The sequence below is a fragment of the Equus asinus genome, chromosome 10 (genome assembly GCF_041296235.1).
Source record: "Equus asinus isolate D_3611 breed Donkey chromosome 10, EquAss-T2T_v2, whole genome shotgun sequence".
NCBI lineage: Eukaryota > Metazoa > Chordata > Mammalia > Perissodactyla > Equidae > Equus > Equus asinus.
The window spans coordinates 108006352-108030679 of NC_091799.1; the positions used below are offsets into that span (position 1 = coordinate 108006352).

The 24328-nt window shown below is 60.2% G+C and overlaps 1 protein-coding gene across 1 annotated transcript; it reads right to left on the bottom strand.

Annotated features, from left to right (window-relative positions):
- Positions 1-4778: 4778 nt before the first annotated feature.
- SLC6A18 (solute carrier family 6 member 18) lies at positions 4779-23090 on the bottom strand. Its single transcript, XM_014848487.3, has 12 exons — positions 22720-23090; positions 17849-17989; positions 16921-17058; positions 16105-16286; positions 13972-14082; positions 12943-13055; positions 11717-11845; positions 9885-10041; positions 9183-9387; positions 8619-8778; positions 6866-7028; positions 4779-5723 (listed from the first exon to the last, which is right to left on the bottom strand). Exons 1-12 carry the CDS (start codon positions 22877-22879, stop codon positions 5532-5534), a joined length of 1851 nt encoding a protein of 616 aa, XP_014703973.2. The 5' UTR covers positions 22880-23090; the 3' UTR covers positions 4779-5531.
- Positions 23091-24328: the final 1238 nt, after the last annotated feature.

Below are 24328 nucleotides of genomic sequence, written 5' to 3' on the forward strand. Positions count from 1 at the left end.
GGAGGTGGGAAGGGCACCCCCACAGGGCGGGTGTGGCCGGGTGGGAAGAACCCAGCCCAGCACCCACCCTGCCGACAGCCGACTCGGCCAAGCTCCACGGACTCTGGGGAGAAAGGGTGGCAGGGCTCTGGCCGTCCTCTTCACTGTGGACCGCATGGTTCTGGTCTTTCTGGAGGGTTCTGCAGAGTGGGCAACGAGGGCCGTGGACACAGCAGGGTTTGGGAGGGTGGCTGATGAGCTGGCTGCCCATGCCTCCCCTCCAGGCTGCTGGTCTCCTGACCTGTCCCCATCTTCTGGACCTGGGCGGGTGGACACACTGTGTGCAGCCTGGCTCTGTCTGTCCACCCCTGAGTCTGTCCCCCCTCTGTCATCTGGGGTCTCCTGGGGTGAGGGTGACCATGCCCCTCTCCCGTTCCCGCATTCTGACCACTGTGGGTTCCTTCGTCCACATGCCATCACATCCGTTTAGCTGAACTTGGGGCCGCACCCGGGGAGAAGACACATGCGGGGCAGACATGTCGGCCGCAGGCCCCCTGGGCCTGGGATCAGGGGTCGTGGAAATGGGGGCTCTGCTGAGGAGAGGGGTCCTGCTCACACAGGCAGAGTCCCACACACCCTCGCTGACCTCCCCGCACGGGAGTAACAGGAAGGGCTGGGAGGCTGGGTTGTGGTACTCTGCTCAGAGTCGAGGGTCATGGCTCTGGAGGGGGCCGGTTGAGGACCTTGTGGGGAACAGCTGGTCCCCCTGCGTCGTGGAGAGTGGTGCCAGCCCCTGACCGGCAGCGCTGGGAGCCCCAGAGAGAACTTGTTGGGGAGGCAGGGGTCTCAGGTGACCTGGGAGGTGAGGCAGCAGATTTCAGGCTGAGCTCCAGGTCCGCTGGGGGCTTGAACCACACACAGGTGCTGACGCCCCCCCAAGTTTCCAGCTCAGCAGGTCAGGTGGGCCCTGGGAATTTGAATTTTTAGCAGGTTCCAGGTGATGCTGATGCTGCTAGTGGGGTGGGGGACTTCAGCTGAGAACCACTGCTGTGCAAAGGGAAGGTCTGGGAGCTGGTCTGGGGTCTGTGTTCTGTGCAGTGGCCCCAGGGCGGAGCAGACAGCAGCTGGCTGGGTCCAAGGTCAGGCTCAGGAGTTTGGAGGTGGGTAGAGGGCGAGGTTGTGGGCGACGTGGCTAAGGCCGCCTGGGAAGAAGTAGCCAGAGGTTGTGAAAGGGCTTGTTGGAGAGAGGAGGGTCTGGGGCCCTGGTGACAGCAAGGAGGGACCACGTGCCTCGCCAGAGCCACCCCAGTGTCCCTGATAGATCCCAGCTTCTGGGTCCCACAGCCCAAATCCTGGTGAGGTGCCCCAGAAAGGAATGCATTGTCCACGGACGCCTGGGATTGCACCAGGATGACAAGCCTGGTTCTGCACTTGTCTTTGTTGAGGACGCACCCGCCAGCAGCAGACACACTGCCCTTCCAGACCACCGTGTGGGGCCGTGTGGGGCCATGTGGGGCACGGGCTGGCTATGCAGGGCGCTGGACAATCGTCCTTGAACAGACGGAAAGAGCAGAAAGGAATACACAAAGGACAGGAAGGGAGCGGCTCCAAGGAGGTGTAATTGGTGAAGAAACCGCCCCACCGGGGGCGTTGGTGCTCAGCCCTGTCTCCTGGGCCAGTGTGAAGGCCAGTAAGTGGCATTTGACATGGGTGAGCACTTCCCAATGCTTCCTTCCGGGATGTCCCTGATGGGGCCACAGAACCTGGCAGGTGCCATCTAGTGTACTTTGGATGGGGCCAATGCTAACAGCCCACATTGGCCGAGAGTTGCACACATCTCGTGTGGGCATTTATGGATATTGCCTTGTTTACTGCAGCTGCCGCGGAGAGCATCCGAGCAGCCAAGCTCACGTGTTTATGACCCACCCAAGTCCACAGAGCCGTGTAAGTGCGCCGGAGAGATGAGCGCTGAGCACTGAGCCCCGCCCACCCGCATGTGCCGGCCTGAGGTGCCCTGGCTGCCATAAATAGAGGGAAAGACTGACTGGCTACCTGGGGCGGGGGGACGCTCGGGCAGGTCAGACAGGACGTGACGGGGACACGGCAGGGCCTCTGCAGCAGGTGTCTGAGCTGGCCCGCCACCTGCCACTGCAGGCTCACAATGCCCGGGCCAATTTCCGGCATTTCCATAACCAACCAGCCCAAGAAGTCGGTCATTACTCAGCTATCCGCCCTCTATAAGTCTCCAGAGCTTTGTTTCCCTAGTGAATGCTCTTGTCCTGGTTTTATGCAGAGTCTCCTGTGTTTTGGCTGACGTGAATCCCCTGAAGGGGTACACGCTTTGGTCAGACTTAGCTCACTGAAGACTCTTTGTGATTTATCTCTTTTTTAAAATCGTGTGTAGACTGCCAGTGTCCGCAGGGTGAGATGTAGAAATAATACAATTTTTAAAAGCAAAGAAAAAAAATCTAGTTTTGGGGTTTCACTAGGTCTAAACTGCACATGAGGAAGCTCGTTACTCCCTCATCCCGCAGATGTGTCCACAGCAAGAGGAGTTCCAGATGAGAAAAGCTCAAAAGGACGCGTGACTGAGAGCAGGTGTGGACGACACCTCCAGGAACCCCCAAGGTGCCGAGAGGCCTCCCCCAGGCCTACCTTCCTGCCCTCCCTCACCTGCCAGAGCCCTGGGGGGTGTGCTCAGTGCTGCCGCGTGGATGCTCACCTGTGAAGGGTGCTGCGGAGCAAAGGGTTTCCCAGACCTGGGCAGGCACAGAGCCTCCGGGCGCTTGTGAGAGGCAGAATAACGACCCCCAAAGATGCCCACATCCTAATCCTGGAAGCTGGAGTACCTTACCTGACACGGCGAAGGGGGGTTTTATTGCAGGTGGAATTAGGTGACCAATTAGCTGACCTTAAGATGAGGATCATCCTGAATTATCCAGGTGGACCCGGTATGATCACAGAGCCCATAAAAGTGGAAGGAGAAGGCCGACAGTGTGTCCCAGAGATGCGCTGTAAGAAAGACTCCCTGGCCCTTGCTGGCTTTCAGTGGAGGAAGGGGCCGCAAGCCAAGGATCGCAACATGGAAGGGTGGGGGCAAAGTGCGTGACTCGCCCTACCTGTGGGGCTTAGAACACACTTTGGGGGACACAAGTTCACACCGTTTCAATACTCGGCTCCTCTTAGGTGGCAGTAGTGCACACACTTCTGTTCTCGTGGGTCTGAGCTGACTGTGGGTGAGGACAGCTCCCTCCATGCACACCTGGCATGGGCCATGTACAACCTGCCATATGCCTTCTCCTCTGGGGAGCTTTCAGCACCCTGGACAGTGCTCGCCAGGCCAGGGACCTGTTTCCAAGGTGCTTAGACAGAGGCGTTCTGGGTCTTCAGAGCGGTTCCTAGCAGCCTGTAGCCAAGGATGTCCATGGTCTCCATGTGGCAAGTCAGAAGCAAGTGTGCGTGTCCAGGGCCCAGTGCCTTAGACTTCACCCCAGCTCCCTGGTGCTATCAGGGGAGGGAGGAGGGAAGGAAGGACTGAAGAGTGGATGGATGGATGGATGAGTGGATGGTTGGATGAATGGATGGATGGATGGGTGGGTGGGTGGGTAGATGGATGGATGGATGGATGGGTGGGTGGGTGGGTGGGTAGATGGATGGATGGATAGATGGGTGGGTGGGTGGATGGATGAATGGATGGATGGATGAATGGATGGCTAGATGCGTGGGTGGGTGGAAGGATGGATGGATGGGTGGGTGGATGGATGGATGGGTGGATGGATGAATGGTTGGGTGGGTGGATGGATGGATGGATGGATGAATGGTTGGGTGGGTGGATGGATGAATGGATGCATGGATGGGTGGCTGGGTAGATGGATGGATGGACGGGTGGGTGGATGGATGGGTGGATGGATGGATGAGTGGATAGATGGATAGATGGATGGGTGGGTGGGTGGATGGATGGATGGATGGGTGGGTGGATGGATGGATGGATGGATGGGTGGGTGGGTGGATGAATGGATGGATGGATGGGTGGCTGGGTAGATGGATGGATGGATGGGTGGGTGGATGGATGGGTGGATGGATGGATGGGTGGATAGATGGATAGATGGATGGGTGGGTGGATGGATGGATGGACGGGTGGGTGGGTGGATGGATGGATGGATGGATGGATGGATGGGTGGGTGGGTGGATGGATGGATGGATGGGTGGGTGGATGAATGGATGGATGGATGGGTGGCTGGGTAGATGGATGGATGGATGGGTGGGTGGATGGATGGATGGGTGGATAGATGGATAGATGGATGGGTGGGTGGATGGGTGGATGGATGGGTGGGTGGGTAGATGGATGGATGGATGGGTGGGTGGGTGGGTAGATGGATGGATGGATGGGTGGGTGGGTGGGTGGGTGGATGGATGGATGGATGAATGGTTGGGTGGGTGGATGGATGGATGGATGGATGGGTGGGTGGATGGATGGATGGATGGGTGGGTGGGTGGGTAGATGGATGGATGGATAGATGGGTGGGTGGGTGGATGGATGGATGCGTGGGTGGGTGGGTGGATGAATGGATGGATGGATGGATGGGTGGATGGGTGGGTGGAGGAGAACAGGAGGACAGGTGCAAGCGAATGAGCACCTGTTAAGCTGGGGAGAAGAACTCACTCACCCAGTGCTCCAGAAAAGGGCAGGTCATGGCTAAAGGCTACACAGAGGGCTTGGGGCATGGAAGGTGCCTGGGGAGTGATTGGGATTGAATGAATGAATGAGTGGGTAATGGTGCTCCTCTGGAGACAGTAGGGACCTGAACGATAATTAGCCTTTTTGTACAAACTTGACAAATGAGCCATTGAGAAAGCTTTTAGAAAACAAAAGGCAGAGTTTCTCAGAAATAACATCAGGGAGAGCCGCCAGCCCCCTAGACTTTCCCGGCCATGCTGACTTTCCCTAGCTGGCACTCACTCACTCACTCACTTGGGGGATCGGTCCTGGGGTGAGAGTGGGGTGTCGTGGGTTCTCTGTGACAACACAGACCCACACGTCTGCTCCTACTGGTTTCCCCATCACATACGCAGCCACGACAGACCCAAGTGCTACCGGTAAAGAAAGGGGCTTTCTGCGGGCCAGGGGCTTCCCTTCCGAGCTCACCGTGGGACAGCGCACCTCTTTTCCTTGGAGATAAGCCCTAGGAACTCCCTCAACTTGTGTGGCGTGAGGGCCTCCAGCTGCAATGGGTGCGGCCTGCTTAGCCATCGGGACACCCCTGCCATTTTGCCCCTGGAGTTGCCTGGAGCATCTCATGGCCACCCAGATGGTGCTGTGCAGGACCCAACTGCAGGGGCCCGGGAGCCGGACACCAGGCTGTCTTCTGTGTGGAAGACAGTGTGGACCATAATGTTGGAGCTGGGCTGTGCTGTGAGCAGGGTCTGGAGAGTGCGAGGGCATCAGGAAGCAACAACCACAGGTCTCTGGGTAGGAGGCAGGTCTGTAATGGGGTCCGGTGCTCTGTGCTCTGCGAGCCTTGCACAGGAGGGGCCCTCCCCACCGTCCCCCCTCAGCAGGCCCCGCTGTCCTGTGGCTTCAGGTGCATGTCCTGCAGCGCATCCTTCTTCTTCCTTCTGTGCCTGACAAGCAGCTGGGCCAGCGCGACAGCCGGGACCAACAGCACGGGCAGGAAGGACAGGAGCACACAGGTGACCTGCACCCAGCCCGGGTAGACGTTCTCCTGCTGCGTGGGGAACTGGTCCTACAGGGACATGAGACCACAGGTGAGCATCCAGGAGGGGACAGCGTGGCCGAGCCCAGGGACCATCCCCACTCTCCACCCCCCAGGTGGAGCAACCTGACCCTCGCCACAGTGAGTGTGAGCGGTGTGGGGCCGCTTCACCCCGTCTCTCCCTGGAACGCAGCAGTTCATTCATTCTGGATTGGTTGATGGGAGAGGCACGTGGCTGGGGCAGTGAGGACACAGAGCCCATGTTCCAGGACAGGGGCCGAGCCCCTTGTGGGGACTGGGTTTGGAGAGGCAGGCCTGGCATCTGGGAGGCGTGTTAGAAAGAGCCCCCAACTACCCCAAGGGCCACCCGGGTCCGGGGCTGCCCTGACCTGCCCCGCTGGGCACGTGTGGATCATGTGTCTCCCTCCTCTCTAAGGGGGCAGCATCACCCACGACTCAGGCACCTCTTGTGAGGTCGACGTGAGGCACTAATGTGTGAACCTAATGGGACGATATTCACGCAAACCTTCTAGAAATTCAGCCCCATTCCTCCCCCACCCGCCCAGCCACCACCCTGCGGATCTGCGGGGACAGCTCCCAGCTCTAAGGATCTGGAACAGGGTTGTTCCATGTTCCCGTGAAGGGGGCAGCACAGGTGAGCCTCTGAGCAGCCAGCCCGTGTGGCTCAGCTCAGCCCTGCCGGCAAGGGCTGGCACCAGTGTGGGACTCACACACCCTTCCCTCTGACTGGGCTCGGTGGCAGTTCAATGACACGCTCCACGCATGCCTTCTCCTGTCTCAGACCAGGAGCGGGCAGTGTGCAGCGCCCATCCTCACAGCACATGGGAAGTGTGGCTCAAGGGCTCAAGGCCACATCCCTGTGTGAGGGGCTCCAGGGCCCTGTGATACCATGGGAAACTGCTCCCGTCCTCCCACCAGTGACCGAGGGCCGTACCCAGGCTTGCCTGGGGCTGCCAGAATTGGCTCTGATGCCCCAGAGGATTCTGGAGGTCTGGCGGTCTTGGGTCTCATAGCAAAGGCAGCCCACGGGGTCACTTAGGGTGTGAATGTCTACTGTGAGGGTCCTCTGGGCCCTGGATGGCACTGGGGAAGGGCCAGGCCAGGCCCAAGGTTGGTCCCAGGGCTCCCGGGTCCCCACCCAAAGGACCTACATATTGGGGGTTCCAGGCCCTGTAGCTCGGTGGCACCCTGGCCAGGAGGGCGATGTAAGCCACGAAGATGGTCAGCAGCAGCAGGGGGCTGACGACCTTCCAGGTCACCCGCCAGTAGAGGCTGGGCCGCCTCCCGGTCATCCATGCCACGTCATCGCAGAACCTGCCACAGAGACACGAGGCTCGGGCTCTCACACCTGGTCCCAGTGCCTGCCCTCCTACCCACTCAGCCAGCAGCCTTCGTCCAGTGTCACCAGGACGTGCCCCGTGGGGGCTGTCACCCACATCCACTCGACCTTTGCCCCCACGCCTTCCTGAGAGGCTGCTGGACAGGCAGCCCTCTCAGATCTTGTTGAGGACTCAGCCCCGGGGTGTGGGTTAGGAAGAGCCCGGCTGAGGGAGATGGCTGGGCAGGCAGCTCTCCCGGGATTCCTGGCCCCAGCCTGGCCCCTGGGGGAGCTGCCACTGGACAGGACCCGTGGGTTTCACTCCTGGGAGGCTCGGGCCACAGGGTGAGAAGCAGCAAGCCCCCACCCCATGGGAGGGAAGGTGGGGCCTGACCTGGCCCCCCTCAGGGTCCCCAGATGGGGCGGAGGTAACCCAGGACGTGCAACAGCTGTGGCATTAACTACGCCCAGGAGCCGCAGGAAGACGGGACCCTCCTCCCGGCCCCTCCCCTGCCTGCTCCCCTCCCTGCCCCCAGCTCTGCTCCAGAGGGCTCCTGGTGCCTCCTGAGACCCCGCGGCCAGTCAGAGCCCAGGCTTATTGCTTCTCCCCACATGGCTGGGCCAGCCCCCACCAGACGGCTGCCTCTCGCTCCTCCTCTCCAGGTGGGCAGCATCCCACCTCGGGACAAGCCCACCGGCCCCATGCCCACAGAGCAGCAGTGAAAGCCCTGGCATTCAGGGCCTTCCAGGACCCCTTGGTGTCCAAGGACAGGGAGCACAACCTCCAGAACCACCCGGGCAGGGCTGTGGTCAGGGGCAGCAGGTGCGAGTGCGAGTGTGACAGGTGAGAATGCAGGTGTGAGTAACGAGAGTGATAGATGTGAGTACAGGTGTGAGTGACAGAGTGACAGGTGCAAGTGTCTAACAGATGTGAGTACAGGTGTGAGTGACAGAGTGACGGGTGTGATGGGTGTGAGTGACAATGGGTGACAGATGTGAGTACAGGTGTGAGTGTAAGTGTGACAAGTGTGAGTACAGGTGAGAGTGAGAGTGGCAGGTACAAGTGCAGATGTGACAGGTGTGAGTGCCAGTGTTACAGGGGTAAGTGCAGATATGAGTGACAAGTGTGAGTGCAGGTGTGACGAGTGCAGGTGTGACAATGAGAGTGACAGGTGTGCGTCAGCCAGAGCCTGGTGGGGATGGGCAGGACCAGTGCTGGGCCTTCTCAGAGGCCTCTGGGAGGGTGTCCAGGCAGGGTGAGGGTCAGAGCCCTTGGTGGGCCTCCCAGCGCCCTAGTGTCCACCTGTCCTTGGACTTCAGGAGTCCGCCCACATGGCTGGAGACTGCCATTGTGTGGCTCGCCTCCCGCAGCCTGAGAGGCTGGAGAGCCAGGCGGGGCAGGCCCATGGGTGCTTCTCTGGACCCTGGGAGCCGCCCTCTCGTGTGTTTTTGAGGGGCGCAGGTGGTCCCGTCTCGTCCTGTTGCTGCCTGGAGACCTGCTGGGCCCATACCTCGTACACGGGACACCCTGAGCAGAGGGCCAGGACCCCGACCCCAGCTGGACCTCCAGGGGAAGCTGAGCTCACCGATTCATCCCGTAAACGTAAACGATGCCAACCACCTCCAGGAAAGCGAAGATGACCAGGTTCAGAGAAGCAGCGTAGCGGTCGAAAACCTCGAGCCAGTAGTTTCCGGAGTGCAGCGTGAAGTGGATGGAGGCGAGGAAGCAGCTCAGGCAGGCCACCCCTGAGGGACAGCGCCGCTCTGAGCAGGTCGCCCTGGCCGCCGCCCTCCTGGCTCCCAGCTCCTCCTCTCCTGTCCCTCCTGCCCACTGCCTCCCCCGCCTGAACCCAGGGGGACAGGGTCTCAGCCTCATTGGGCAGCACAGGAGGGAATCCCCTGCCCTCTGCCCCTCCCTGACCCTTGGCTCTCCCGTAATGGCCCTCAGGGGACGTCAAGTCAGCCCAGAGCCACTGGGACCAGCCCTGAGAGGTGACGAGGCTGCCCCAGCCTTCCGCTGGGACTGCAAAACCGCTCTCTAGCCCTCAGGGATGAGGGGCGTCTGGACAGTGGGCAGGAGTGGACAGAGGGGTGGGAGGCAGCGGGATGGCACGGATGGGCCCTGCAGGGTGGCCTGGCTGTCCACTCACCAGTCAGGACCTCCTTGGGGACCCATCTGGGCATGACCCCCATGTCCAGGAGCGGTGTGATGACAGCCTCCATGTTCCCGAACATGGACGACAGGCCCAGGGTGAAGAGCATCCCGAAGAATAGCACGGCCCAGCCCGGGGCCCCCGGCATGTGCAGGATGGCCTCCGTGAAGACGATGAAAGCCAGGCCTGTGCCCGAGGCACTCTGCAACACACGCCCCACACTGAGACATGTGCATGGGGCACCCACGCTGTGACACACACACTGCACACCCTGCGCTGTGACAGGCAGGTCACCAACACCCCTCCTGACCTCCCAGCTGAGGCGGGGGCCTTGCCCCATCTGGGCTGCGCCTCAACAAGCCGTAGGTGCAACTCTGAGGGCAGGGGACCATTTCCCCTTGAATAACCTGCAGCCGACAGGTGAAGTGGGAGCCTGGGGCCCTGGGCTCAGGCACCCCTCAGACCCTGCCCTGGGGACCTGCCTCCTTTCTGCCCGCCCCAGCCTGCTGTCCCTGGCCCACGGGTGACAGCTGGCCCTGCGGGCAGCTGCCTGACTCTGGCCATGGCCTGGCCCTGTGACCCTCGCTCTGGCCCCACGCCCGGGATACCCACCCATGACACCCGCTCTCCCAGCCAACCGTCTGCAGCAGGCTTTGGCCCTGCGTGGCCCCACTGCCCTGTGGCAAGGCCCCCAGCTACCTTGTCCAGAAAGTCCTCGAGGCGGCAGGACTCCAGGCCGAGCCCGGCCACCCTCTCGGGCTGGGTGACGTTCAGATGTGCGAGGACGGCAGCATAGTCGTCCCTGGAGATGCTCTGGTCGGGGAAATCGAACGCATTGATGAGGTGGAGGATGTTTCTGCAGGTCAGAGAGTCTGGGTGAGTGCTGGGTTGGGTGCCCGGTACCCGCCACAGGCACACTGGGAAATGCGGGAAAGGACGACGGCATCCCTTGGGTGGGGTCTCGAGGACACCTGTGGCGGGGTCAGCCCTCGCGGGGCACTTCATGCACACTGGGGGAGAGAAGGCAGTTCTCGCCCCTCAGGGGACCCCAGGCCTAGAGGGGAACACGTCCCTGTGGGTACGAGTGGGGCGGTGGCAGCTCCCTTGCCCGCTGGGTGTGTGGGTCCCCAAGCAGCACGGGGCAGCGCTCCCAAAGGCTTCTGGGACGGACGGGAGCCCCAGCACTCCGTGAGTGTTTCGTATTTGTGAATCCGCCTACTCGCAGAACTTATTTGCAACCTAGGACTCAGTAGTCACGGTGTCCCTGCAGTTACGTGCGGACAGGTCCAGAGTGGCAGAAGCTTCGAGTCGCCCACCTTCCCAGCTGAGCTCGGCCAGGCCGCCACCCGCCTTCTTGTCTCAGCTCGGGGGCTGCAGATGGCTCCTCACAGTCTCGTCAGGGCCACCGCTCTCGCCTTTTTGTGCTTTTCGTTGGTGACTCTGCTGTGTAGAGTGTCCTTTAGGCATAGCCCTGAAGAGCTGTCTGTGTCCTAAAGGCAGCAAGAGGCCGGGACGTGCCCCTGGCCCCAGAAACACGTCGGAGGAGCTTCGTTCAGACCCCAGTTGCTGTTGTTGACGGGTGCAGTGCGGGTGGACCAGCGCTGTGCTCATGGGCGTCTCCATGGAAGAGCTGCTCCTACTGCTCTCGAGCGGGGGTCACGCGGTCACCAGGGCACAAGCTTGCAGCCTCTCTAGAACATTCTGCTAGGGGGGGCACATGCTCGGCAGCTCCCAGGGCCGTGGGGCTCTGGCTGCGCCTCATGCAGCTGCCCCATCCTCCTCTTCCTCTCTCTGCGGATGCGGCCCCAGTGCGGTCAGAACAGCTGTCTCCCGTGGCACTGTTGGCCGGGGCCGGATCGTTCTGGGGTGTCCCGGGTACCGTGGATGGTTAGCAGCGTCATGGAGGGCTGCCTGTGCCCTTGACGGGCTGTCACAGGTAGACCACGTCTGGAAGGCCATTTGCAAGAAAGAATGGACAGTGCCATGCCATTTGGTGCAGTAAGTCCAGACGTCAGTGTCCTGGGGCTGCTGTGACAAATGACCACACGCTGGAGGCTTCAAACAACAGACCTTCGTCCTCTCTCAGCTCTGCAGCCAGAAGTCTGACGACAAGGTGTCACAGGGCTGTGCTCCCTTCGAGGCTCCAGGGGAGGGTCCTTCCCGCCTCTTCCAGCCCCTGGGGCCCCAGGTGTCCCTGGGCTTGTGTCTGCATCCCTCCAACCTCTGCCTCCGTCGTCACGTGGCCTCCTCCATGTGTGTCTGTGCCCCTCTCTGTCTCTTATAAGGACACTGTCATTGGATTGGGGCCACCCTATGCATGAGGACCTCTTCTTAACCAATGGTACTGGGAAGACCCTGTTTCCAAACCAGGTCACGTGCTGGGTGTGGGTGGACGTGCACTTTGGGGACACTCCCCACCCCCCTCCCCTAAAGACGTGAAGGTAGTCATGTGGCACTCTCTGTGAGCAGCGGCCTCTGACAGCCATGCCCCATAGACGCCCCGCCCCATGGAACCAAGGCGCCAGGCTCACCTGTCCAGGCAGCGCCCGTGGTCATTGGCTGCCTTGAACCCCAGGACAGAGAAGACGATGATGGCGGCGTAGAGGGAGGTCATGCTGTTGACCAGGGCAATGGTCACCGCGTCCTTCTTACAGTTGTTCCTGGGCAGAAACAGCACATCACGGGGCTCTGTGTTAGGGCCCCTGGGGAAGAAGCCAGGAGGGGGCTTGTCGCCCCTTGCCCCCCAGGCTGTGCCCACTCTGCACATGGAGCTTCTTGTGTGCTGCCCAGAAACACTGGAGCTGTTGCTGGTGGTCTCAGGGCAGGTTCAGACCCTCTCCTCACTGACACCTCGCTGCCAACCCCCTACCTCCCGACCCCCTACCCGCTAACCCCGTCCTTACTGACCCCCTCCTCACTGTCCCTCTCCCCACTGACCCCGTCCTCACTGTCCCCCTCCACACTGACCCCTCCCGATCCCCTCCCTGCTGACACCCTCCCTGCCAACCCCCCTCCACTGACCCCCTCCTCACTGTCCCCCCCGCCCACCCCAGCTCAAGGCTGCTGAGGGTCCTCAGCTCACTGAACCCCCATCCCCACAAGGCTGAGCCACAGGGAGCTGGAGCCGTGGGGAGGGTTCGGGGAGCGGGATGTAGGTCTGGCTGAGATCATCCCCAAATGAGACCTGCACACGAGCTGCTCCGAGTGTGAGCCGAGGCAGTCGCATGTCCACGCATGGGTACAGCCCCGGGCCCAGCGCATGCTTCTACCCAGAGGGGCCTGCCCTGCGTTTCCTGGGTCCGCCTCCCACCCACCTATGACAAGCACGTGGAGCCAAGTGTGTCTGGAGTGTCGGTGTCATGGTGCCGCTCAGAGGTATATACGGGTCCACTTTAGTGCTGTGGGCACACTGGGCCTCCTAGAGCCGTGTGCATGGTCCTGGTGGCAGGTGGTGGCCTTGAGTCTATTCTAAGCAACTAGAGAGGCTGACACTCTGCATTTCTGCTCTTGTGACCTCCAGCATCGCACGTGGTTCATTTTAGTTGGTGTCAGCCCCACTTATGGCCTTGTTCCTGGGCCGGCTCCAGAATGTGCTGGAGGCTGCCAAAGGGGATGGCGCAGTAATTGCTGGAGCCAAGAGTCTGCTCTTATCACAAGCTCATGCCAGGTCACCCTCTTCCTGTGGGTGACGTCACGATAAGGAAGTGCCCTGTGGGGCCCACGTCTCTGGCGGAAGGGCTCCACTGCCCAGTCCTACCTGGGTGGGTTGTAACTGGAGAAGGCGATGTGTCCTCCGAAGGCCAGGGACAGAGAGAAGAAGATCTGGGTGGCCGCATCCAGCCACACTCGGGGGTTCTGGAGAATCTGCATCTGGGATGAGACCGGGAACCCAGTTATGCGGCAGACAAACCACACTGGCCTGGGCGCCTGCCATTCCAGAGCATTCCCAAGGCTTCCTTTGGGAAAGCCCTCGTGAGGGATGTGACCCGCTCAGGCCCGGAACAGGGTGGGACCGGGTGTGAGGAAGTGCTCGAGACCACACAGCACAACAAACTCGCCAGCCTGCTTCTGTGACAGCTCCTGTCCACCGGGCACGCAGGCTCTGAGAACTTGGCCAACAGACCTCCCGGGGCTGGGAAAGGCAACTTGAACTGGGGTGTGTTTATTCTCTCCTTTCAGACCTGGTGGCTTTGAGCGACCTGAAGGCCCAGGCAGGGTCCGCGTGCGCAGTGCCTGGTCTCTGCTGCTGGGGATCCACTTCCATACCCAGGGACCCCCTCTTCCCCTGGGGAGGCTTCAGGGGGCCTTCTGTGCAACCCCTGAAATCCCCCAGGGAATGCTGGGGTCCTGGAGGGTATGGAATGGTCCAGAAGTAGGACGGCCTCCAGTGGGCAGGCCCCTCGGTCCTGTGGCTCCTTGCCTGGTGAGATCGAGCAGCTGGATGAGGACCTCAAAGGTGTGGGGTTCAGGACACTAGGGGCTGGAGATCTGGGATCCCAGCCAGCCTCTCCCCTGAACCAGGGCCCCAACCCCGTGTTTCATGTCAGTCTCCACTCAGATGAGCTGCAGGCACTGAAGTGTATACATCCCAAACCACATCCTCCGGCTCCCTCTCCCTCCGATCCTGACCTGCTCGCTCTCACCCTCACCCAGCCCGGGGCAGCCTCGCCTCTGGCTCACAGCCACTCACACGGCCAGGGGATGGCACGACCTGGGCTGTGCTGTGGCCCCGACCCGTGTGTGTGCTGGGGCCCGGACCCGGGACTCCTACTCGAGACCCACTTACCTTGGGGGTGAACAGGTAGGTTAAGCCTTCAGTGGCCCCGGGCAGGGTGAGTCCTCTGATGAGGAAGATGGTCAGGACCAGGTAAGGGAACAAGGCTGTGAAATAAATTGCCTTAAAGAAAGACAGATTGTTAGACTTTTTGATATAAAAAGCTTGAGCCAGGCTGGCGTGCCAGAATGGCCTCTGTGGCCAGAGTTGTGTCACCCACGTGGCATTCCACATCGGGGCGGAGGGCACTGTGGGGGATGGTGGGCAGTGGGCTCCAGTCAAGCTTGGAGGGTTTGGGGCTTGCCGTGACGGTCACACATGGATTCACGTATGCTTCTGTGGCCTGTGGGGTCAGCTGAGGCGGTCACAGACCACCAGGTGGGCGGCCGCCCTGTTGTCCATGCTGCAGGCTCTTGTTACATCAGCATCCTCTTCCTTCTCACTCTGATGCCCCACAACCGGCCACTTCCCGTGGCCTCGGACCGCACCCCTCCCTGCATCCCTCCCCCGGCACAGGGCCAGCCCAAATTCTCGGTCAGGTCTGGGCAGGGTCTGCACAAAGACAGTCTACAAATGGACTTCTTCCCTCACTGCCCCGTGTTCCTGGATACAGACTGACTGTGGGGATCACCTGGAAGCATCTTCAGGGACTTTCATAAGAGGAATTTCTAGCTGCCTTGTTGGGCCTAATGGTGGCTTTGGTCTGAGTCCGTAATTCCAGTCCTCACTGAGAATAACTGCAACTTCCACAGGCTGACTGAGAGGACGCAGGCCCACTCGGGTCCGGGAGAAAGCTCCACAACCACGACGAGGGCCTGAACAGCGTGGACCTGCACTGCGCTCGTTTGAAGGTTATGTCTGCATGTAAGATACCAGACGCATCCCTGCCCAAGAGAGGAGGGCCGGGGAGCCCCTGCACCGCATGCACCACCAGGGGCTTGCTTGTGAGCCCGAGGCTCAGGCTCCCCGTCCTTTCTTTGCGGGAACCACGTGAGTAACTATTGATAACATTTTTCTCATCATTCAAGTCTCTTCAAAAGATAAGTGATTGTTTAAAACAAAAATGCTAACAATGCACTTGCTGTTTATAACACATTATAAGTGAGACGTGTGACAACAACACAGAAGTCGGGAGGGAGGAAGTGGAGAAGGATGCTAGGAGGTCCCTCTACCACATGCGTGCTACAGTGTCGCTCGAAGACAGACCAGGATAAACTGAAGACTGTGCCATGACCCCTGACGCAACCACTAGAATAACAAAACAAGGATCACAGCTAACAAGCCAACAAAGGACGTAGAGCCAGACCCCAGAAACACTCAGAAAAAGAGCACAGATGGGGCACGCTGAAAACAAACACAGGATGACAGGTTTAAACCCATCAACAATCACATTAGAGGTAAATGGTCTAAGCACCCTAGATGAGAGGCAGAGATTGTCAGACTGGATGAAAAAGCAGGACCTGACTGTGTACCATCTACAAGAAACACCCTTTAAATAAAGGGCCAAACAAGTTAAAGAAAAAGAATGAAAAAATAATACACAGTGTTGACATAGTGGAAAGAAGGCTGAAGTGGCTTTGTTAATGTCTCAGTCAACTCCCAGCAAAGACTATCAGCAGGATAGGGATGGTCGTTTCATAATGACAAAGGGATCGATTCTCCAAGGAGACACTAGCCAGCCCTAGGGGTCTAGTGGTTAAGATCCCACACTCTCACCACTGCGGCCCCGGTTCCCGTCCGTGGGTTGTCATACTGCTGTGGCTGCGTGTGGCTGTGATGCTGAAAGCTATGCAACCAGGATTTCAAATACCAGCAGGTCACCCATGGTGGACAGGATTCAGTGGAGCTTCCAGACTAGACAGACTAGGAAGAAGGAGCTGGCCACCCAATTATGACACATTGACCATGAAAACCCTGTGAGTAGCAGCAGAGCATTTTCTGATACAGCGCCAGAAGGCAAGAGGGTGGTGCAAACAGACGGGACAGGTTCCCTCTGCTGTGCACGGGGTCACTAGGATCAGAATCAACATGACAGCACTAACAACAGGCAGAGCCTCTAACCCGCGGTGCAAACACTGACAGAAGCCGGGAGGGGCCCCTGCAGCGGGAGGGAGGGGGAACTGAGGCCGGCCTGTGGGCTCTCACCTTCCCAGTGGTTTCGATGCCTCTGATGATGCACAGGTACACGACTGCCCAGGAGGCCACCAAGCAGACCAGCAGCTGCCACTGGATGGAGCCACTGTCATTGATGTCAGCTGTGACGTTCAGCGTCTGCCGATACCAGAAGTAGCTCACGGAGCTGCTGCGCTGGCATTCTTCCACGAACCCTGGAGCCAGGAGGGGCCCATCACAGCTGGCCACCAGGCTTGAGCTGGGATTCAGGCTTCCGCGGACCACCGCCCAAGAGCACAGGCTGCGGACAGCCGGGCCTGGGGCTGCTGCCGGAGCCCTGGGCCCACCAGCTGGCCCCTGAGTGAGGGCCAGGGAGTGAGGGTCAGCAGCTGGTGCCTCCCGCCGCCCAGGGCGTCCAGCTTTGGCCTATGGGGCAGATGAGGGGAGCCTCCTTCCCCAGGGCTGGCCTCATTCGGCAGGTGCCACTCACAACGTTTGTTATCAGCCAGAGGCAAGAAGGGAAAGAGGGTTAACCCAGCTTTGTGAGCACACATGAAAATCACACTGTTGCCCAAGTCTCGGAGAGCCCCCCACATGGAGCAGTCGACTGAGGCCTTGGCCTAAAGGCTTAAGTCAGCGAAGCAGCAGCTATCGCCTACCCTCTTCTCACCGGGCAGCGCACTGCGCAAGGGCACGCCAGCCGTGCTAGGAACAGACGGGGTCTCCGTGGGTCCCCAGGCCCGGCAGCGAACAGTGGGTAAAGGGAATGTGATTTCAAGTGTGCTGCGTCAGGGAGATGCGAAGGGCTCCTCGGGCAGCACCGAGCTCCCTCCAGGCCCCGGGCGTTACCTGTGCGGTTGCGGTCGGGCGGGCAGGCGCTCCAGGGCAGCGGGTTCTGGAAGGAGTTGAGGAGGTACCACAGCACCCACGTCAGGACGGTGTTGTAGTAGATGCCGATGAGAGAGGACACTGTGAAGCAGCCCAGCCCTGCGGGCGCCAGCGAGGGTTAGTGTCTCTCCATCAGCCACCTCCCTGTTAAGAACGCCCTGACGCCCGCTTCACCATTTCCACTGCCCTGGTCACTCCAAGGGGATCCCGCCACCCCCCCCCACCGCTGACCCGCATCGGTCACACTCTTCCCTGGGCGATGCCTCATTTTTATGGCCATGCGGGCCGTTCTTGGCTACGTTCTTGGGCCACGGTCCACTGGCTTTCTAGGTTGTTTCCAGATGGATGGGTCTTTCAGACGGTGCTGCAGCCACCAGAGGGGCGTGTCACAGGCCCGGATGGTGACGCTGAGACCCTCTCACCGCAGCACCCCATCTTGAGGGTGTGCAAGGAGTGTGTGCCCTCTGGGTGTGCCGTCATCCAGGCTTCTCTGATGCCCACGAGCTCCCAGGACGTGCAGGCTCAGCGCTCGTGTGTGATAGGCCCGGAGTGATTCAGGGCAACTGGCTCCTGCTCCGTGGGGCTGGGCCCATCGCCTCCTCCTCCTCCTCCTGCACCGGAGCTCACCCCACACAGCGCCCTGCACTCTAGTCTTTCCTCGTGCTTTTGGGGGAGCCACTCGAGGCTCCTGGAAGAGGCCTCCTCCTAGTGTGATGGGAGCTCTCCCACACGGATCTGCTGCCTGGGTCTCCCTGAGCCTTTACACCTGCTTCCTCTGTAGGTTCGAAACCACTGACAGTGACCAGGGACATGCAGCACACGTGACCTGCAGCCCCGGTCCCCGCCCTCCCAGAGCACACGCAGGCAGGAGTCAGGGGTGGCCACATACCTATTCCACCCAGGTAGGGCGAGATGGTTGTCCAGACCCCGATGCTGCCCTTCCGCAGGCGCTGGCCGATGGCGAGCTCCATGTGGAAGAGCGGGATGCCCTCGAAGGCCAGGGCGATGAAGTAGGGGATGAGGAAGGCCCCTGCGAAGAGCCGAGGTCAGCAGACAGTCGCCGTTCGCCCAGTGGTGCCTCGGGCTGGAGGACAGCACGTGGGAAAGCACCCCAGAGACCTCCCGGAGACCGGGAGACCAGCCCGAATGTCCCGGCCCCTGCTCGGGGCAGCCGAGACCCCCCAGCGGGGCTGCCACGCCCCTTCCTGACTTTAGTTCAGTGTGTGTGACCAGGTGACCATATAAGCAGGGCTGGGACGTGAGGCCCTAGGCCATGTCTTGAGGGGTGTGAAGGGCTCAATAAGGAGCCGGCTCACCCCCTGAGCTAGGACGTGGGGTCTGAGCGAGACCCCCGTCCAATTCAGAGTTAGCTCAAGGTGCTTCATTGTTTGAGACGCCCGGTGACGTCCTCCTGGAGCTTCGGGGTCCAGCAGTTAACAGTCGGTCCATCTTCGGGAAGAACGAGGCAGTGGGACAGGACCTAGGAGCTCGGGAGCCTCCGGGATGCGCCTCCCAGACGATCAGCCCCTTTCATCAGTGTGGTTCCTGAAATTCTCGAGTGTTCGGAAGTGGGGCTGACAGAGGTGGTGGAGGCCGTCCAGCGGACTCGGGGCTTTGCTGCTTGTTTGACCCCCCGCGGTACCCAGGACAGGCCTGGTTTGCTGTCGCTCCGTCACTGGGCAGCCTCCCCCATCATGGCACTTTGGTGGTGAGTTTCATAACAAATGGGCTGTTTTGTTCCTACTGAGACCCTGGCCTCTCCCAGGAGGGGAGCTGGTTTTTGTTCACGGAATGTTGGAGAAGGTCGATGCCTCAGGTGGTCTCTCAAGCTTCGCCCTGAGTCGGGGCAGGGACCTGTTTCTCCGCCCCTTCACCTGCAGCGTCACCCCTGCATCCTTGTCCGCATCCTAGGTCCAGATGCTGGGAGAAGGACACCCACAGCGATGGTGGGAGGAGGGCTCCACGTCCCCAGGAGGGAGCATGCACGGTAGGGAGACGTGTCGACCGGCCCTGCGGCCCCGAGGGAAGAGCAGGCAGAGGACACAGCGACGCCCTTTGCACTTGAGCCAGTGGCGAGGAGCTGAGTGCAAGGCTCGGTCCACAGGTGCCAGGAGCGCGGGTGGGGCCCCGGCCTCTCCTGGAGCCCAGACGCGGAGGCTCCTCCACGGCCCGATGGACCCCGTGGATGTTCTCCTGCTGTCGAGAGGAGAGCTGAGTCCCCGGTGCCCATGTTGGCACCTCAGTGCCCCTGGGGCCGCGCTGCGATGGGTGGCCGTTCACAGCGGTCTGTGGGCTGTGGGTGGACACGTGTCACCACTTAGATGCTCCAGGACCAGGGCGTCTCTTCCTCGTGGGCACGCACAGGCCTGCACAGCGCCAGGGGCAGCCCTGACTTCAGGCCTCCTGACCTATGGCGCTGGCCGAAATGGATGCCGGTCAGAGAGTTCAAGGCTCTTCCACACTCCCTGCGCCTCCCCCACTTGGCAGGGGCGGCCCGGGTCCAGCCTCCCAGAGCCGTTTCCACGAGCCACACTCAGGCCTGAGCTGTTTGCCAGCACAGCCTCCCTCTGGTTTTCTCATCACCTTCAGGTGTTTTGACACTGGGTCAGGGCCCTGGAGAGAGCAGGTGGCCACAGAGCCCTCGGCCCACGTCAGCTCCTACACCTGCCTCCACGGCCAGCGTTTGGGGCAGAACAGTGCCTATTGGTGTCACCTATACAGTAGCAAGAAGACAAAGGAGCATGAGAGAAGAAAGTCGAATTCTGGGGGGACTCCACCTCGATGGAAGCACTGGACGCCCAGGGACTGCCGGCACCTGCAGGCCAGGGCTTGGAGCCAGGGGTGTGAACAAAGCCAGGTCCCCCCGGAGCTCCAGGCAGGGAGAGGTGCCATTCACAGCACTGGGGGCCAGGCGCACAGGGAGGAGCCCTCCACAGCCCACATTTCTCCATCCTGCGTGGTGGGGTCTCAAGCAGGTGTGCAGAACTCCCAGCCACCCTGGGGCCGCCGTGCGTACACCTGCAGCGTGGTGAGGAGAGACACAGGGAGCAGCCTCAGGGGCCCTGGAAGTGGGCGCCTGGCTGTGGGACAGGGCTCCAGGTCACAGGTACAGGATCTGCTGTCGAGAAGGGCTGTAGGCTCCCAGCCGGCCAGGCCCCGGGCCCCACGGCCCCTGCACTCTGTGGGGAAGGTCACAGCTAGACGGGGCCGGGACGTGCCTGGAGCCCAGGTGGGCACTTAGGAGCCAGCTGAGGTCAGCGAGGCAGGGACCGCCCAAAGGAAAAGATCCCAGGGAGGGAGGGAGGGAGCTTCCCTTTGTGGCTGACTCTGCCACGTTTTGTGGAGAAGAGAACGAGGAGCATTCTGTGATTACAAGATTGAAGCCATATGGTCGGAGCATCGACTTTTCGCCTTACATGCATTTTAGCTTTATTCCGGCCTCCGTGGGGACAGTAAGTCAGATAAAACCAAAAGGTTTTGGAGGATGGGGCTGGCAGCCAGAGGACCCAAACACGTGACCAGAGTGTTGGTGCTTTCAGCCCCTCCCCCAGCCTCCAGGTGGGAGGGGGACGGAGATGGAGCCAATCACAGAGGGCCAATGATTTAATCCCTCACCAGTGGTCACTCCACAGGACCGGGTTTGGAGAGTCCTGTGGAGGTGCTGGGAGGGTGGGGAGCTCCGAGCCCTTCCTCAGACCTGGCTCCACATGTCTCTTCCCTCTGGCTGTTCCGAGTCGTATGCTTTATAAAAGCCTGGGGATAGGAAGTAAAGCGTTGTCTTGAGTCCTGTGAGCAGCTCTAGCAGATGTTGGAACTGAGGAGCGGGTCATGGGACCCCTCGAATTTGTAACCAAATTGGACAGAAGCTGTGGGTAGCCTAGGAACCCACTACTGAGACTGATGTCAAGGTTGGGGGGCGTCTTGTGGGGCTGTGGAGTCTGCACTAAATCCAGGTAGACAGTGTCCGGAGTGTGTTCAATGTTGGGACATCCAGACGGTGTCCGCTGAGAGCTGGAGGGCTAGCTGGTGTGGGGAAGGCCCTCGCACGTGGTGTCAGAATATTCAGAGCAGAAGAGGGGTTTTTCCTTTAGCACCAAATAGCTGGCAGACATGATCTGTCTTCACTTCACGCAGCCTGTTGGCTGGAGATGGGGCGATTGCTGTGGACGGCGGGTCTCGTTCACCATTGCCCACGTGGTAGGTGTGGGCCAGCCCCGCTCGTCAAGCACGAGGGACTCTGGATGCAATGCACGTGGGTTCAATCCACCAAGAAAGTGTTGGGAAGAAAAAGGTCTGTCGGGAACAGCCACAACAGCTGATGAAAACACTCCTGAGATCTGCATGGAGAGAGCCTCACGAGGACAGAAAGGAGCCCCTGGACAGGAACGTGACGCGCCGTCTTCCATGGGGATGACTGGGTGTTGTCAAGGTGGAAAGGCTAAGTCGGTCTAGAAATTCAGTGCAATGCCAGTGAAACCCTGAGGGTCTTTCATGGAAACCGACAACCTGGCTGTAATGTTCATACGAGAAAGTAACAGCCAGTAACATTTAAAAGAAGAATAGCAAACAGGACTTTCTGTGCTGCATCAAGGCTTATTATAAAACCCTAGGCATTAGTACAGCGCGACTTCCCGTGCCAGAATCCATACATCTCTCAAGCCAACGGGAGCAGAAGTCAGTTCAAATCAGTGCGGAGATCACAGCCCACTTAATGATTGACCCCACTCGTGGCCGCAAATGCGTCCTGGGGTGAAACCGTAACCCTGCGAGTGTTTGGTCTTGATGGCCAGCCTGGACCTGTCCGCAGGTGTGGTGGTTCCGCATTCCTTTGATTTAAAGGTGCTAAGACATCATCTAACAGCTCACCACGGGAGGATATTTATGTGATCGAGTCACTGTCAGTCCTCATCTAAATGCTGCGCTAAACCTGTCACAATGCTACCTTCAAAGTCTTGCCTTCGAAGAGAAAATTTACCAAAACAAGTGACTATGAGTGGGAGAGAAGGTGATATTCACCTCAGTAGGAATGAGTTTGTGCAAATTAAAAATTCGAGCTTGTCACTCACAGCTTATTTTCAAAACAGTCAGTGGTGGTGAAGGTGAGGCCGACGAGGGCCCCCCCCCACCCACAGGGAGCTTTGTTGAGGAAAAGGATGAGTGACAGAAAGTTAAATATTTTGTGACATGCGATGTGTGATTTCACATCTGGAAATGGAGCCCAAAGAATCTCTCAGAAACGGGGCCCTGAGCCCACGGACAGGGAGGGGGCGTGACTGTTCTCGGCCCTGGTCTTGGGGGGCACGTCCACCTCGCCCACCTCCTGTCACCGTTGGGTGTCGGGAACACGGATCTGGGTGGGAAGCTCCCGGAAGCCCTGTGGCAGCAGATCTGACCCGGGGGGTGACCGGTCACGGGCAGTGAGACGGTCCTGGACGTTTGGTGGCCGCCTGCGTCCGGCCTGCCCCTGTCTCGCCCTCCTGACGCAGCCAGCAGTGGGGGGCCTCCAGGACCACCCGAGATCTGCCACCCCTGCTTCAGGGGGTTTGCGCTTTCTGGGGATCCTCGGACTGGAGCCCAAAGGGATGGTTCCTCTCTGGGTCACGCGTATCGCTAGTTCCCGGGAGGAACATCTCCCACTTGAGCTACCAGCAACCCACCTCAGGCCAGTTGGAGATGTGGGCTCTCTCCTCCCCACATCTGGTGGCCGGCGGGTCCCTGGGGGTTGGGGGCCTCACCTCCCCCGCGGGTCTGGGGGCTCACCTCCTCCGTAGGTCTGGCACAGGTACGGGAACCTCCAGATGTTGCCTAGACCCACGGCGAACCCCACGCAGCTCAGGAGGTACTGGAGCTTGTTGTCCCACTTGGGCCTCTCATCCCCGCTGCCGTCCCCAAGCGGGTCTGGTCCTGGGGCGAGTGCCATGCCCACAGCTCACTCCTGGCAGCCCGGCCCCACGGAGCCCTCCCGAGCCTCTGCTGGGGTGTGGAGGCCAGGAGCTGTCTCCCCCTGGGGTGTCTTTTTTGGTTATTTAAAACAAAAACCAGTGGAGCAGTTAATTGGTAACCCAGGCCAGGCCCTCTGTAACTCAGCTGTCCCTCCCTGACCCCTGGCCTCCACCCCACGTTCCACACCCGATGCAGGCAGCCTGTGGGCTGAGCCACCACCAGCGCTAGAGCCGTTTTCCTTGGCGGCCTCCCGTTCCCCGTCGGGGATGCTCAAGGACTCCCGAGACTGCGGTGTTGTTCTATAAAAATATGTACTTTTTAACTAACCTTTTGATTGTGAGATAATTGTGGACTCACACGTCACTACAGGACGCAGTGCAGAGAGCCTGTGCCCCCAGCTTCCCCCATGGCGACATCTTCACATATCTTGTCAGTGTCACACTCAATGTTGAGGCCGACAGTCATTCAGGACACGTCTGCCACTGGAGGGTCGCTCCTGCCCCTTTTAGAACCACACCCACCTCCTACCCCCACCCTAACCGCCCCCCCCCCAGCAACATCCGATCTGCTCTCCTTCGCCCTAGTTTTATCATATAAATGTCAAGAACGTCACATGAACGGAATCACACAGGGGGCCCTTGGGATCAGCTTCCTTGGCTCAGCCTCTTTCTCTGAACCTCTAATGCTGGGTCGGCTGTGGCTGAGCCGGCTGCCGTCCACGTTCACAGTCACAGAAGGGGCCTGGCTCCTGTCCAGTGGGGGCCGTCAGGAATACGCTGTGACCACGTCTGCACATGGGTTTTTGCGTGGACATAGGATAAACCCCAGGGCAGGATTGCAGGCTGCTTGTTGTGCCGTGTTTATTTTTAAGCCGCATTTATTTTTCAGAGATTTCCAAGCTTCTCAGACTGTCCAAGGGTGGACTTTCCGTCTGGTTCCAAATGTTCTGAAGACATCGAGTGAGCTCCAGAAGCCCCACCCTCACCTCTGCCTCTGTCGGCGCCCGGCCGTGTCCGCACCTGGCCCGGGACCCCACCCTGCTGCCCAGGAATCCGCTTCCAGTGTAAGCCCGCCACGTGCCACGGATGGGAGCTCGGAGGGAGTTGGGGGGCCTGCACTGCAAAGGAGCTCCCAGGAGTGGGGACAGGATTGGGAGGAGCTCCCCCCACCCCCAGCACCCACAGCCACCCCTGGGTGACACCTGGCATGACGGGGGAGGGGTGGGGAGGAGTGGGCGTGGTGAGGTTGGGGAGACTTTTAAGGAAAGGGGGGGTGAGGGGAGGAGAGGGAGGCGTGGCCTAGCCCCCAGGTGCCTGCACAGGTGTTTCCCACCATCCTTCCGACTCCCTTTCTTGCCACCCAACCCTGCTGACCTCACCAGCAGCCTGCCCATCCTGAGGCCAAGGGCCACCCCTGCCTGCGCTTA

What these genes read in the sequence shown, in the direction of transcription:
- SLC6A18 (XM_014848487.3), bottom strand. Translation starts at nt 22,879, where the DNA reads ATGGCACTCGCCCCAGGACCAGACCCGCTTGGGGACGGCAGCGGGGAT. An exon ending in CACGGGCGCTGCCTGGACAG is followed by an intron (nt 10,042 to 11,716) that starts GTGAGCCTGGCG and finishes TCTGACCTGCAG; the next exon opens with AAACATCCTCCACCTCATCA. An exon ending in TACGTTTACGGGATGAATCG is followed by an intron (nt 7,029 to 8,618) that starts GTGAGCTCAGCT and finishes TCTCTGTGGCAG; the next exon opens with GTTCTGCGATGACGTGGCAT.